Raw genomic sequence first — 15,367 nt, 5'->3', positions numbered from 1 at the left:
ATTTTAAGGAATACTATAACTTGTAAACTTAAGAAACGAAAACAGGAACTTTTGAGATAGAAGTGAAGAAAGTTACAGCTACACCTACAAAGATATAAAGATATTTTGGTTCACAAAGATTAAAAATGAGGAGTTTTTTGGATGAAAAGGTTTTTTTTTTTTAAATGAAAACTTAAGCCTTTTTCTACAAAGATAGAATGGCTGGACTGCTCTACAGAGGGAGGCAGGGCAGAATGATAGGGGAAGATTTAATCACAGGGCAGAAAGTCTAACGAAGGCCGAGCAGTGGGGGAGCACACCTGCACTCCCAGCATTAGGGAGGCAGGGACAAGAGGATCTCTGTGAGTTCTAGGCCAGCCTGGTCTACCTAGGGAATTCCAGGACAGCCAGGGCTACATAGAGAGTCTCTGCCTCAAAAAATAAAAAATAAAAAATAAAAGCCTAAGGAAGTCTTAGTAAGTTTGTAAAAATGGAATCATATAATAGGAATTTTGAATTTCTGTGGTATCAGGGTAATTTGTAATTTTGTTAAAGCATATATAGCACATTGTAAAAATTAAACATTGACAAACTGACATTTAAAAAAATCCAATTCTAAGTATTTAAACCAACAAGTTTTCTTGACATAGATCTGCCCAAAGACTGTGCTTTATCAAGATGATTTCCAGTATCTCTATATACTTTCCATAAAAACATGGATTTTCAGCCAGGCCCCAGGTGGAGCTCCAAGTGTCCAATTGTCGAGAAAGAGGAGGGACTGTAAGAGCGTGAATTGTTGAGACCAAGATTGGAAAAAGCACAGGGACAAATAGCCAAATGAATGGAAGCACATGAATTATGAACCAAAGGCTGTGGAGCCCCCAGCTGGATCAGACGCTCTGGATAAGTGAGACAATTGAATAGCTTGAACTGTTTGGGAGGCATCCAAGCAGTGGAACAGGGACCTGTCCTTAGTGCATGAGCTGGCTGTTTGGAACCTTGGGCTTACACAGGAACACTTTACTCAGTCTGGAAGGAGGGGACTGGACCTGCCTGTACTGAATCCACCAAGTTTAAATGAATCCCCAGGGGAGTCTTAGCCCTGGAGGACATGGGAATGGAGGGGAGGGGGATGGGGGGAAAGGTGGGGGTGGGGCGGGAGGGGGGAGGACAGGGGAACCCATGGCTGATGTGTAAAATTAAAACACAAATATAATAATAATAATAAAATAAAAAAATTTTAAAAAACAAACATGGATTTCTGGTCCCTGAACCTTACCCCTCAGAGATACAAAGTGTTTCTCTGTGTAACAGTCCTGGCTGTCCTGCAACTCACTTTGTAGACCAGGCTGGCCTGGAACTCACAGATATCCACCTGTCTCTGCCACTAGAGTCTTGGGATTAAAGGCGTGTGCCATCAGGCCTGGGTAAGACATGGAATTTTAAGGAAGTTTGTAAGTGGCTGGTGCTGCTGCTGTGCTGCTCTGTGTGTATGGCTGGTTGGTTGGCTGGCTTTGTTTGGTTTTTGTTAGTTAGTTAATTAGTTAGTTAGTTAGTTAGTTAGTTAGTCAGTCAGTCACTTAGTTTGTTCAGGGCAGGGGTGGGACATCACATTCACTGTCATCCAGACTATCATCCTAGAATGGCAATATCTGGATGTGGGGTGTCAATCCTTCTACCTCAGCCTCCAGGCTGGTAGGATTACAGGTATAAGCAAGAGTGGAGGCTTATTAAGTATATATTTGTTTTAAAGTCTTTTGAGTGATTAATTTAGAACTCTGGCTAAATAAATGACTATTACTTTCCCATGATGTTTGATATTTATTTTTAATGCAAATGTCCTAAAGATCATATAAAATTTATAAAAGCCTGAAGGTCCTAGTGTGAGGCTGTCAGTCATGACCATTATCTTAAAATGATATGTGCAATAAAAATAACTAAACCATGTCAATTGCCAAACTCTCATCAAACTTTAAACTGCGAATATTATAGTTTTGATTCTTCTTTGAAACATTTAGAACCAGATTCACTGGTGGGTAGGGGTAGAAGGGCCTCTAATACAACCTTCTGGGAACAATAAGCTATATAATTCAGAATTAGTTTTTCTTTGACTATCTTTGGTTAAAATTAATATAATCTGGAAAGTAGACATTATGTTTCCTAGTTCTGGTGGATTTTTTTTTTTTGTATTTTCCACTAATTCTGTACCTGTTACGTGTCACCCTTCTGAAGAAGTGCCACTATCCTGAAGAGATAACCCAGCCATGTCCCATGCCCCCACCACCTGCCAGACAGGCAGGCCGAACGTAACCATGGATTCCAAGGAAGACACACTGAGACCTACTCCAGTTTTGCCTCTTTCTTGCTCAAATGTGACTGATGTGAGCATGACCCTGACTCTCCATCACCAGTCACTGTTGCCTTGATATGGCTAAGATGAGCAATTAGGATGCCTACCCCAGCAGTGACAGATAATCAAATTCTAAATACATTGATCAACAATATTTCCAGGGGGAAAAAAGTGAGAAGGAGATGAATCTTTGTAGAATCAAAATAGAATCTCATGTGTCAATTCAAACCAAAAAACAAGTAAATCAAACCAGAAAGTAAGAAAGGAGGTGTTTATATACAAGACTGCCTCACAGTGACTGGTATGGAAGACTGCTATAGCCAGGAGCCTGCACAGAGGCCAGCAAAACTTCACACAGAAGCACTTCCATAAACACTTTTCCACTCTTGTCTACAGTCAGCAGTGAAGCTACTAGTACTACTCACTGTAGCCAAGGGCATTTTTTTCCCAAATACCTCCTGTGATTCTCTTAGTATTTGTGTTTAAGCATTCACCTCTTTGAACACACACACTATGTAGAGTAGAGCATACAGTCCTTCTGCTGTGCTCTGAAATTCCCAAATGAATTTCATAATCCAGAGGGGGAGGCTATCTCTGTTGGGTTGGCAAAAAGTATTCATTCAGTGAAGATACTGCTGATTAGCATTTGGTGTTGAGTGGGGGATCTGTGCTGTCTGAGTTGGGTGTTATATGTCTAGGAACAGGGCTGTTGTGGGGACTGGAGAATGAGACACAGAAAGATGAGAGGTAAGAAGGGGCTTTGGGGGTCTGAGGGCAAGTGTTAACTGTTTTTTGACAGGACCTAGGAGACAAGCCTCCAGGCACACCTGTGAGGGGACTGTGTTGATTAGGTAAATTGAGGTGGGAAGAACCACATTGAAGGTGGGCTGCATGGTTCTCTGGACTCGGTCCTAGATTATACAAAGGGGAGAAAATGAGCTGTGTACTCATTCACCTCTGCTTCCTGACTGTGAATGCAACGGGACCAGTTGCCTTGAGCCCTCCACCAGGGAGGACTGTATCCTTGACCTGTGCATTAAGTGAACTCTTTCTCATCTAAGTTGCTTTTGTTAAGATATCTTATCTCAGCAACAAGAAAGGAAGGGGTGCCAGGTACCTGTGTGAGTGGTAGGAGGGACAGAGGGACGTGGGTGGAGCATGTGGGAGTGTGGGGATATGGAAGAGAGAATGCATACGCATATGGGAAAGATGTTGGCAATTTCTCTATTTTATTTTATTTTATTTATTTTTTGTTTTGTTTTGTTTTTCAAGACAGAGTTTCTCCATGTAGTTTTGGTGCCTGTCCTGGATTTCGCTCCGTAGACCATGCTGGCCTCAAACTCACAGAGATCTGCCTGGCTCTGCCTCCCGAGTGCTGGGATTAAAGGCGTGCGCAACCACCACCACCCAGTTGGCAAATTTCTCTAATAATGAACCTAGTAAGACTTAAATATAAACTGAGACATGGGTGTATTTGCTCCGGCTTCAGTTGTAGTCCCCATGGGAACACCTGCTTGCAATGTCTCAGTGGTCACCTCTTAGCAACTTTCTATGGGCCTCATGGCATCCTGTAGCTTCTGAAGACACCTAGGCAAGCACACCATTCAAGACCCGGTCCTTGAGTTATGGAAATCAGAACTAAATGCTCAATTTAGATCATGTGATTCAAGTCCTAGACAACAGGACTTTTATAAATGAAATAAAGGGATTCTGGCCCCAGACAGGAGTGTGAGGGAATGAGCTTCAGAAAGCCAACCACATTTGGTCTCACCCTTTTTCGGGCAAGGGGATGGAAAACTCCCACCCTGATGAAGGATCAACATTTTCCCCACCTCCATACAAGTACACATTCCAGTGCATTCTTAAGAGTAAAACCAAAAAGGACGAAAGCAGGAAAGACACCCAGCGGCACAGTGGCCCAGCCAGGTGCACTGAGCTCCTGGACGGTTCCAGAAGGATGAACTCAGGGGCCACTTTTCATCCCGGGTTGTCCGTCACCAAAAGAGCCCAAGAAAAAGAAGAAACAGTGCTGTGCCTGGGGACAGAAGGAAAAGAACAGAGACACCAAATGTCTGGTCACAAATAGAAAAGAATAAATCTGTGTTACAACAGACAGGCTCCGATAAATGAGGGCGGTTAGAGATTATGCAAAGGTTTTGCGCTTTCAATAAAATTGCTTGGCAGGTGTAAAATATTAATTCAATCTGTCCAAATAGAAAATGATTAACCAAAGGGATGGAGAAGCTAATGAAGAGGAATAGAAGGTTCCATGGGATGCAGGAGTCCTTGGGGCCCTCCTGACTCTGAACAGGATTGGAGGAAGCCCTGTCAAAAACCAGGAGTTAGAACAGGATAGAGCCATTACTTCTAAATTTAAAGAAAACTAGATATTTTTCCCCCCTGTGCAATCATCTCAAGGATGTAAGTGATTGCCTCCCCAGGACAGACAATCGCACATTTTAAGAGCTACAATGTATGCTGATTATACAGGGCTCTGATGTGCTCCCAAATTACAAACTCGCTTTCACCTCCACTCTCAATGGCCTATTATTACCTATCCTGTAGGACAGTTGCCTTTCTTTTGAAACGGCTGAGCCCTGCCTAGAGCAACCAAGCTGGTTTAATTGCGAGCCACCTCTCCTCCTTAGGGCCGACTAAGAGAGCTGACTGCACAAGCAGATGATTTCCTAATTCCCAGGGACCCACTCACCATGCTGTGTGAAGAGGTCACTGTGAACAATCTCAATCAAACAGTAGAGCTTCTGGACGGTCAGCAAGCCCGCAGGGACATTCAGGATGAATTCCGTGAACGTTTTGCTACAAGGAGAAATGCCAGTGACATGGTTGAGAAGCATGGTCAGCCGGAGCACCTCATGCTGTTCCAAGGTGTTGGAGAAGCACCAGGGTAGGAAATAGCCCTGAAATGTCAAGACCAGGTTTGATAGAGGCCTTTACAAAATCCAGGCCCGCTGGGTGGTGGTGGCGCACACCTTTAATCCCAGCACTTGGAAGGCAGAGGCAGGCGGATCTCTGTGAGTTTGAGGCCAGCTTGGTCTACAGAGTGAGTTCCAGGAAAGGCACAAAGCTGCACAGAGAACCCCTGTCTCAAAAAAAACAAACATAATTCCAGGCCCAAATCTTATCCTGGGAATCTATGTTTTAAAACATTGATTCTTACCACAGAGTGAGTGGCTACGATTCAAATTATATACAATGGTAAGTGCTGGCAAGAGTGTAAAGAAATTAGATCCTTCGGGCTATATAGGTAGGAAAAGAAAGGGGTGTGGCCACTTGAGAATTTCCTGAAAATGGAAAAACACATTACCCTGTGTTCAATATACACATATATACAAAACTTGTAAGCACTCAAATAAAGGAGAAACTGCCCAAAAATCTTATTAGCATATTCTACAAGGGTAAAAAACTGGGCACAATCAGCTAGGGTGTGTTATCTATAATCAAAAAGACCAAGCTGGCATTGAATCTGAGACCCTTGCCAGCTTAGTTACCTTGGACAAGTAAATTTAGGCTAATATCAAACCAGTGTGCTATATCATCACAGAAGCTAAGTGACTGATGCATGAACATCGTTTTGTGAAGCCTACTTTGTATGAGGAGAGCATCTAGCAGATGCATGTTGTAGCTGGAATAAATGATGGGCCAGCATGGGAAAGTATGCCATGAAAGTCACTCCTAATTATGTAATTATATAAGACATTATATCAGGAAAACAAGATGCCTTCAGTTTAGAAGCTGACTGTGAAGAAAGAATGCTTAGTTGAAGAGTGTGTGTGATTTTAATGTCATTTGCAAAAACTGGTATAGAAGGCATTAATGAGGCACATTTAGGCACTGAGCAGAGACTGAAGGCAGGCAGCCCAGGGGAAACAGGTCTTCCCCAGAGTTCCAAGAAGACAGCACAACTGCCAATCACAAGCAGGGATGGTGTCCCTCCACTGGATATGGCTCTGGCTCCCACCAGACAACTTTCTCCACTTTCTCTCACTGTCTCCAGCCCTGTGCATCTCAAACGTCTACTGGAATCCCTTGAAGGTTAATGGAAACCAGTCACTAGGCAACCATGTCTAATTAAGAAGATTCAGGAAGAGCTTGGGGTTTGTCTTCTAATAAGTACTGGGGCCATGGGTGCTGCTGGTCCAGGGACCATCCTTTTTAAAACCACACTCCAAGAAAAGGACTTTGCAGAGACACAGCTGAGCAAACCAACATCTGGATCACATAGGTTTTTCTTTCATCATTTGGAGCCTGCTAAGCTAGAACCCAAATGTCAGGGTCCTGGAAGCAGAAAACAAGTGTGTCCCTGTTGGACACTAAATCTCAGGCAAATCAGAGAGAATGCTGTCCAGGAGCCCCCTTGCCCTTCAATTTCAAGGCATTAATGGCTTAGGGTGGATATAAAGTGAAGGAAAGATGACCCCTCAGGGACCAATGTCCTCTCACAGATATTGGAGGGTCTGGTTAGCACAAATGGTGCCATTTCTTGCACATGGTTCATTGTGTCAAACCTCAAACAAACATAAAGCAGAGATGGACCGGGCTGCTGGGGCTCACACATGGGATCAAAGGCTAAACGTCCATCAAAGAACTTGTCAGAAAGCCACAGGATCTGCAGCTTACGCAACTAAGAAGACTGAAAGGGGTCATAACCCAAGAAGGGAAAAACCTGGTCCCTAGACTAATATTTCACGCTGAATGATCAGTGGCCATCTCCTCAGAGGGTTCCCTGCCATGATGGGCTGTACCTTGAACTGTGAGCCATTATAAACACTTTCTCCCTCATGTTGTTTTTGTCAGGGTATTTTATCACAGGAACAGCCAGACAAACTAAGACAACACTGGGCCATAGTCCCATTGTACTGTAAACCATTTTCCAACAACAACAACAACAACAACAAAGGCAAATCAGCCGCATCCATTTCACCCAGTCCAGGGCATCGACCTCTGTAGGGATGAGGCAGCCTAGAGCCTCCTCCAAACTGAATGTTCCGACAAAAAGCTGCACGTGGCAAACATCTGTTTCCAGGACAATTACCTGAGCTCCTTGGGATCAAACACCAACTTCACATCATTGACGATCGTCGGCAAGTACTTCAAGGCTGCCCCCTGCAAACCAGAAAGAGGGAGGTTGAGCAGAATTAAGGCAGGCAAATCTTAGCACAATCTTGTAATTCTGATAAAGATCCACAGAAAAACTGAGAGGAGAAAGACCACTTCCAGGGGAGGCTTAAACACAATGACAAATGAACAGAACAGCCTCTTATTCCCCACAAATGGGCATTCCCTTTGTGTCCCCATGCTTAAGAGGGCAGAGAGATTGTAAGAGTCACAGAACAGGGAGTTTGCTGTGAGATGGTGTCTCAAAAAATGTCAGATGCTACAGCCATGAAGTCTTACTAACATGGCTACCTGAACAAGAACACCACCAATACACATACCAATACCAGTGTGGAAGGGGAAAGCTCATGGGTCCTCAATCCTAGACACAGAACCACTGGCAACTAATGAATGTAGAGTGGAAGAAATAGTCTTCCTTAGGAAGAGTATACCAACTTAGGGTCCAAGGGGGGAAGGATGACATTAATGAACATCAATAAGCAATGCTTGTAAAACTAGGTGAGCTGAGTTGAAATATTCATCTCCTTTAACTGAATCAATGCCTCAGATAACAAAATGAATAGCAGTTACCTAGAAAAATACCCGTTTACCAAATCCACTGTGGGTTACCACAGAGGCAGTTCTGTTCTACCCCAAAGATGTCTTCCTGTTGTCTGTGTCCTTTAGTGAAAGACCATGATGATCCTTACTTAGTTATCTCTGGCTCTCACCTCTGTCTTCCAGCTTCTTAAACTACAGGCAGTGACTATATCTGGGTTCTCATACACAAACATGGAGGGCTTGAGAAGTCAGGCCACAGTCAAGGTTTTGGGAACATACAAGACCCAAAACTTGGTTCAAAATCAAGTGTGCAGTATGCCTGAGTATTTTGTGTTTGCCCAGGCCACACCTCAGGACTTCACTGCAGCCCAGGCTCTGCACACACAGCATGCCCACTGTGCACTGAGCATGCTATCACACCACACATGGGCAAGGAGCTCTGCCCCACCCCCAAATCCTCAGTTCAGATTCCGAACACTATATGTTAATGAATCACAGTATTCTTACCATAATAACATTTTCTGCCTTAAAAGAAATAACAGTAGCTTAATTTACAGGAAGGAGAGACTTGTGATATTTCCCTGCTATCAATCTTCAGCATGCATCTCATTAGCATATCCTTAGAATATTGAGATATACAAACAAGCATGTGTGCATCATTAATCAGCACATTTGCTTTTTTCTTTGATGAGTAGTAAAATTATACACATATCCAATAATTATTTTAAAATAAATTTTGAGCCGGGCGGTGGTGGCGCACACCTTTAATCCCAGCACTCAGGAGGCAGAGCCAGTTGGATCTCTGTGAGTTCAAGGCCAGCCTGGTCTACCAAGTGAGTTACAGGAAAAGGTGCAAAGCTACACAGGGAAACCCTGTCTCGAAAAACAAAACAAAACAAAACAAACAAACAAAAAAACAATAAATTTTGAATGATGTATCCTCAGTACTTATTGATCTGGATATTCCCATATACCTGGGTTCACGTAGACATTTCCCAGGTGAAAGAGAGTGACAAGCACAAAGCAGTGAAGAACCCCTGTTCTAGAAAGCCCAGCACCTCATAGACTGAGAGCAGAGATCAAGTCTTTTACCTGCCATTCTCCATGCCAAGACTCAGGTATTTATTGAAATGTTTTAATTAGTATACACAACACTAAGTTTCATTACAGCACTTTCAAACAAAATTTATTTTTATTAATTCTCTTCCCCATTTCTCTACTATCCCCTGACTGATCCCCACTCCGCTGGCTCCGTAGTCTCCTCAACTCCCTTCCTGACACCTGTTTGAAATCTCCTCATTCCTCTTTTCAGCAGGCTCCTCGATGGTTTCATAGCATACGTCCGTGTACACACACACACACACACACACACACACACACACACACACACACATTACAAGCTGGGATCCCCATAGAGAGAGAACATTCAATATTTGTGTTTTTGACTCTGGGTCACCTCACTTAATATATTTTTCATATCTACTCATTTTCTTACAACGTTCATGATTTCATTTTTCTCTACTACTGAATAAAATTCAACTGGGTATACAAACCACAATTTCATTATCCATTCATCTGTTGATGGCTCGTTCCATTTCCTTGTTATTGTGATAACTTAAACAAGCAAAAATCTGCCAATCTACAAAACTGCCAGTCAACAAATGGGCTAATGAAATGAAAAGACTGTTTTCAAAAGAAGATAAATGAATGCCCAATATGTATTTTTTTTAATGTGCAACATCCTTAGCCATCAGAGAAATGAGAATTAAAACTACTTTGAATTCCATCTCACCCCAGTCAGAATGGTTGTCATTAAAAAAAGAGACAATGCTGGTGAGGATGCAGAGAAAGAAGGGTCCTCATTCACTGTTGAGAGGAGCGTTAAAGAGCAGTCATTGCGGAAATCAGTACGAAGCTTTCTTCAAAAGTTCAAAGCAGAAGTGGGCTAAAAAGATGGCTTAGTGGGGTCATGGCACTTGCTCCCAAGCTTGATGACCTGCATCCCATCCCTAGGAGCCACATGATAGAAGGACAGAACTGTAAGTTGTACTCTTGATTTTCACATGTACTCCCTGCCATGTGTGGTGCACACCCTACAACACACACACACACACACACACACACACACACACACACACACACTAATAAGTAATAAATAGAAATAATAAATAAATAGGTAGATATGTAAATAAATAAATAAATGTAAAATTAAAAATTTTAATAGAAATACCATATGACCCAACTGTAACACTCCTGAGCATACACCCAAGGAGCCCACTCCACCACAGAGACACTTGTAACCTTTACATCTCTTGTCTAATTCTGTCAGAGTTCCTGTGTGGATGGAAGTGGGAGGTATCAGAAGAAGAGCATGACAATCCAGGCATTAGTGACTTCGGCCTTATTCACAGTGAGCACCAAACAGTAGAAATACAATTGAATCCAGGGGAACTGGGAGACCCTACCTCTCAGCGATATCATGCTGGGGAGAGTGCCTAAGTATCAGTGTTGTGATCTGGCTTTGTCACATTCTGTCTGTGACTGTAAGTAGCACATGTGCCACACAGAGTCCTGCTTCTGAGCCAATGTCATCTGACTCTTGTCAATTATTTCAAGGAACTGCAGGAAAACTCAAAACCAAATAGAAAAGAGAGAAAATTGGCACTTAGAGTGCTGGAAACCATGATGGATTCAGTTGTTCCTCCCCCAACATGCAGAACTCACATTCAGAGGATCTCTGTGAACATACATGATCAAGGGAGTCGTAACAAAGGCACCAATTCTCCAAACGCATTCCCAAATGAATTCATTCCAGATCCACACATGATACAAAGGTAAACTTGTAAATGCATGATTGGTCTTAAACAAAAAACTTAGAACTATGAAACTTTTAAAAGAAGATGTTTGTAACTTTGGACCAAGCTAAGATTTCTTACACACAATAATAACTGCACAGACTATAAAAGAAAACACTCAAAACAAAGAGCCACATCTCTGAAAGGCACAGTTTGGATAACAAAGCAGGAGTCATACACAGGGAGAAGTTAGCTGTGAATCTCTATCTGGAAGATTCGTATCCATCATGTTCAAAGAGCTCAGAAACTCAATAAGAAAACAACACTCTGTACTTAAAAAATATGCAAAAGATTGGAAGAGACACTTCTCTGAGGAAAGATGAATAGATGAAAAATGAGCTCTCGCAAAGATGCTTAGCACCAGACGGACATGGTAGTGCACATCTGTAATCCCAGAACCTGGACACATCTGTAATTCCAGAACCTGGAAGCTAAAGGTAGGTGGATCAGGAGTTCAAGGTCATTGGCAAGATCAAGGCCAGCTGGAGGAAAGAAATAAAAAAGGACAGAGAAAGAGAAGAGGAGGAGGGAGAAGGGAGAGAGAGGAGAGAGAAGGAGGGGGTAAGAGAAGAAAAGGGGAAGAATAGAGAAGGGAAGGGAAGGGGAAGGAAGAGGAGAGAGATCTCAACACCACTACTCATCAGGAGAATGCAAAGCAAAACCCCGGGGAGGCACCACTCCATATTGTAGAATTGCTAAAAGAGAACCAAGGTGTTCAGCAACATGCCTGTGCTGCTAGTCGGGATGCAAAAATAGTGAAGCAACATCAGAAACAGTTTTGGTAGCTTGTTACAGTGAGACAGAAAGAATTCAACCACCAAGTACACCCCTTGATGTTAGAATCACAGAAACCCTGCATGTGATCATGCAGGACACCCTTATTGGTAATCAATTGAAAAAAAGAAAAACATAAGTGACCAAAAAGTAAAAAGTCCCTTAAGAGAAAAAAGTACCACGCAGCACTGAAGGTAAGAAACCACAGTTGCACACATGCAGATGAATCCCAGATGCACTGGGCTAAGATGGCGGATCCAGAACGTCACACAGAACATGACTACATGTTAAACCTTCTGGGAAAGTCAAAATATCAGGGGGACTCTTCTTCCAAAGAGGGTGGAGGAAAGTCATAGTGGCTGGCACCCTTCCATGTGCCTGCATTTTGGCTTTGTAGAAAGTGTCAGAACTGTCTGGCATTAAGATTAGCCTCTGAGAGAAGCCAGTTGGCAGAAAAATAGAAACCCCACCCCACAGAGGCCAACATGTAATAGAAAAAAATGAGCCCCTTACAAATGTCCCAGTCTGGCCCATGCAGGAACCTTTCACCTTAATTTTCAAAACCATTAGAAAAACAAAAACAAAAACAAAAACAAAAAAAAGAAATTAAATGGGATATATGCCCATATTTAGAATGAAAGTGTATTGGGGGGGAGGGGTTGAGAATAAATCTGCACTCCAGTGTGGAAGGCTTCAGCAGCCAGATTCAAGTCACATGACTAGAATCTTAATCTACACAATGTGAACATCCTGGCCCAAACTGATACACTAAATGGTCACAACCTCTGCGGGGAACCCTTGAGAGGGCTGCCACAGATGGAAAAGGGAAGAGCAGAGCTATCTCGGAGTGCAGGTAAAAGGTCAGGTTTAGCAATGATGAGACTGGTAGGTGGAGATAACTAGACCCCCAGAACCTTGCTAGCTAACTACTCTAGTCTAGCTGCAGAAATTCCAGACCATCTAGAAATCTTGTCTCAAGCAAAAAGTAAAAGACACCTGAGGAATAATGCTGAGGTTGTCCTCTGACCTCCACACACATACCATGCATATGAGTACTCAATCATGAAAACACACAGGGCTGGTGAGCAACTTGTCCCCTAGCTCTCCTTCATCCATTTCGGGTGCCTGTTGTTCTCTGTAGGCATTAGTACCGCCTTTCAACACCAAACAGATCCAGGGTTTCCAATTAGTAACCCTGGGCTGCTATTGAAGAAAAAAAAAACGCTAAATAGAAATCATTTCTTTCTGGTTTCAAATGTTCTGCTTCAACTCCCTCAGACTTGGTCTGGAAAACTAGAAAGTATTTATGGTGACATTTAATAATGAGTATCTGCAAAGGCTGGCTGCTTGGTCTTTTAAAGTGTCTCATTTGGTTTGTGGACGTCCAGAGGGGAAGGTGTAGATGGGCTCAGTAGATTTTACACTGAACCCAACAAAGTATTCAGCTGCTGGCAACAACTCCATAAACAGCACTTCACAAGGATATAGCAGACAGCCCTGAACCAGAAGGGCTTTATGAGCTACCACCTGCAAACAGCCTTGAGCCACCCTGCTCACTGTGCGGCAGGACAGTCAGAATGGCAAGTCAGAGACAGGGTCCTAGCAGGCTTCCCCAGTGAGGTTCTCTTGGGCCTCCTTACCCAAGGGATGTGCACAGAAGTCAGTGCCTGCTGAGCAGAGGCCAGTGAGCTCACAAAGCCCCTTAGCCTAGAACACAGTTTATCAGACTAAGTATCGCAGACCTCCTGTCTTAGAAGAAAAATGGCTTAAGGAGAAGAGAGTTAGACCACAAATCGGAATTGCTGTGACATGAGGCGGCTGCTTATGTGACCATCCTTGGGACCCTGCAGCCACCTCTTCTCACTCTGCCCTCCCTCCCAGCACCCTCCGTTGTACTTCCTTCTCCCTGCCCTACCACATGTGGGGGTCCCTCCACCTATGGGCTCTGGGATCTCACCTCCTTCCAGCCCTGACATGCACTCCCCCTTTCTCCTAAGCTTCCCACCTGCGCAAGGGCTTCTGGGCTTCGGATGCCTTTTTACTCCATAGCCTTGACTGTAGGCTATTCACTTGGATATCAGCCGCCCAAGCATCCCCCTTCTTCACAGCCCAATTCTGAGAACCACAAAGCTACCTGGTATTAAACTTGCCCAACCCTACCACCGTCTCCCTTCTGTAAATATCCAAATACCCCATCCAATGCCTCAACCTTCTAGCTGGCCTCCTACCTCTGCTCTGACCCCCTGAGAGGAGCCCTCCAAGGACCCAAATCAATACACACACACACACACACACACACACACACACACACACACACAGTGACATCCTCTGCTCTGGTGAAAGGGTGACCTGGCCAGCATCGCCTCAGGCTCCTGGGCTCTGGTCCACCTGAAGAACTCTCCTCAGAAAAATGTAGAGCCCCTGTGGTTTCCTTTATGAGCTTGTGCACTATATCCTCTCCCATGGCAACCCCACCACCACTGCCTCAGTTTATCTTCTTAGTCTCCACACTTAGTTTAGAGCCCACTCTCTCCAGGACACAGAAATGCTGAATTAAATAGCTAGAGACATTCTTAAGGGCAGTAATCCAAAGTTGGCTTGCTCATGTGTCCATAGAAATGGATGTCCTCTGTTGTCCATTTTCCCAGAGAACAGGAGGCAATGACAGTCACCAGGACTCCCAAAAGTATGGGAGCCTGGTGAGGTCTTCACTGGGTCCTGAAACAACCCCTACCTTTCCGTTTCCAGCCATCCCTGTTGACACCCTCAGCTAAGAGAGAAAACCGCCTTATCTTATGTTCTGGAGTCAGCACCTCTGCGTCCATCCCTCCCTGACTCATCCCTGGGCCAGTATGAACCACCTGGCTGAGGACCACATCTTACTTGTCTTGTTTCCAATAAATACTAGGATATGCTCAGAGTTCGCAGTGCTAGAGACTGGGCTTGAGCTTGCCATAGGCATCAATGTCCTCTATAGAGTGAGGTCACTGCTCTGAGGGTAGGTCTTGGTCAAGTGAAAGGGCTGTTGCCCCCCCCCCCCAAAAAAAAAAGCCAAGACACAGCACACTGTGGGCAGAAGACACTGGGCAGTCTTATCTAAAGAGACACCATAGCAAAAAGGTGCTGGCTCACAGATGTGCTGATACCAGCAGTGTGGACGGGAGACACAGTGCAGGGTGACTGAGGGCAGGGCTCCAGACTAGTATTAGGAACGATGATGAAGTCCACCATCTGCAATGCGAACGTACTAGTAACTAATGGCTGTGGTTGATAGGACCTGCCTCCCAGAGATACCGGAAGAAAGAAACGCCATGAGCAGATAAATAAGCTTGCCCAGGGATGCCAAAGGGTGTCCAGTACACAACAGACTCTGGCCAGTTCCGCCAGTACAGTGGCCACAGGACAGCATGCAGATGCAGCAAACATTAATTCAGAAAGCACCCTGCCTACATGGCTCTCCCCCTAAGTCTGAACTCACTGGAAATCTTCTCCAGGAGCAATGAAAGGGCATTTGCATTTCCTTCTGGATTTGTTTGGCTTATCCTAGGAAAATCAGTGAAAGGCTTTTACTCACACAAAGAAAGGTCTGCTCAGAATGTGACAATCTCTCCTCAACAGTGGCCTCAGCACAGTAGTACAGGCTTCCTGGACCTTGCACAGTGGGAGACCACTCACCCATTTCTGAGGCTGTGAAGTTGGGGAATGGGATGGTGGACAGGCCTTTGGGATCTTG

The 15,367-nt window shown here is 44.1% G+C and overlaps 1 protein-coding gene across 1 annotated transcript in view; it reads right to left on the bottom strand.

Moving 5' to 3' along the window:
* Nucleotides 1-15,367, bottom strand: part of Dock1 (dedicator of cytokinesis 1) — a 453,773-nt gene that overhangs the window by 317,297 nt on the left and 121,109 nt on the right. The window contains exons 25-26 of the mRNA XM_036177592.1: nt 7,383-7,453; nt 5,040-5,146 (exon numbers count right to left, since the gene is read on the bottom strand). Of these exons, the coding sequence (XP_036033485.1) occupies nt 5,040-5,146; nt 7,383-7,453 (178 nt within the window). The remainder of the gene's footprint in view (nt 1-5,039; nt 5,147-7,382; nt 7,454-15,367) is intronic.

The sequence above is a fragment of the Onychomys torridus genome, chromosome 1, assembly GCF_903995425.1.
Source record: "Onychomys torridus chromosome 1, mOncTor1.1, whole genome shotgun sequence".
Classification (NCBI taxonomy): Eukaryota; Metazoa; Chordata; class Mammalia; order Rodentia; family Cricetidae; genus Onychomys; species Onychomys torridus.
Note: the sequence above shows the minus strand (reverse complement) of the source record. Positions and strands in the feature narration are given on the sequence as shown.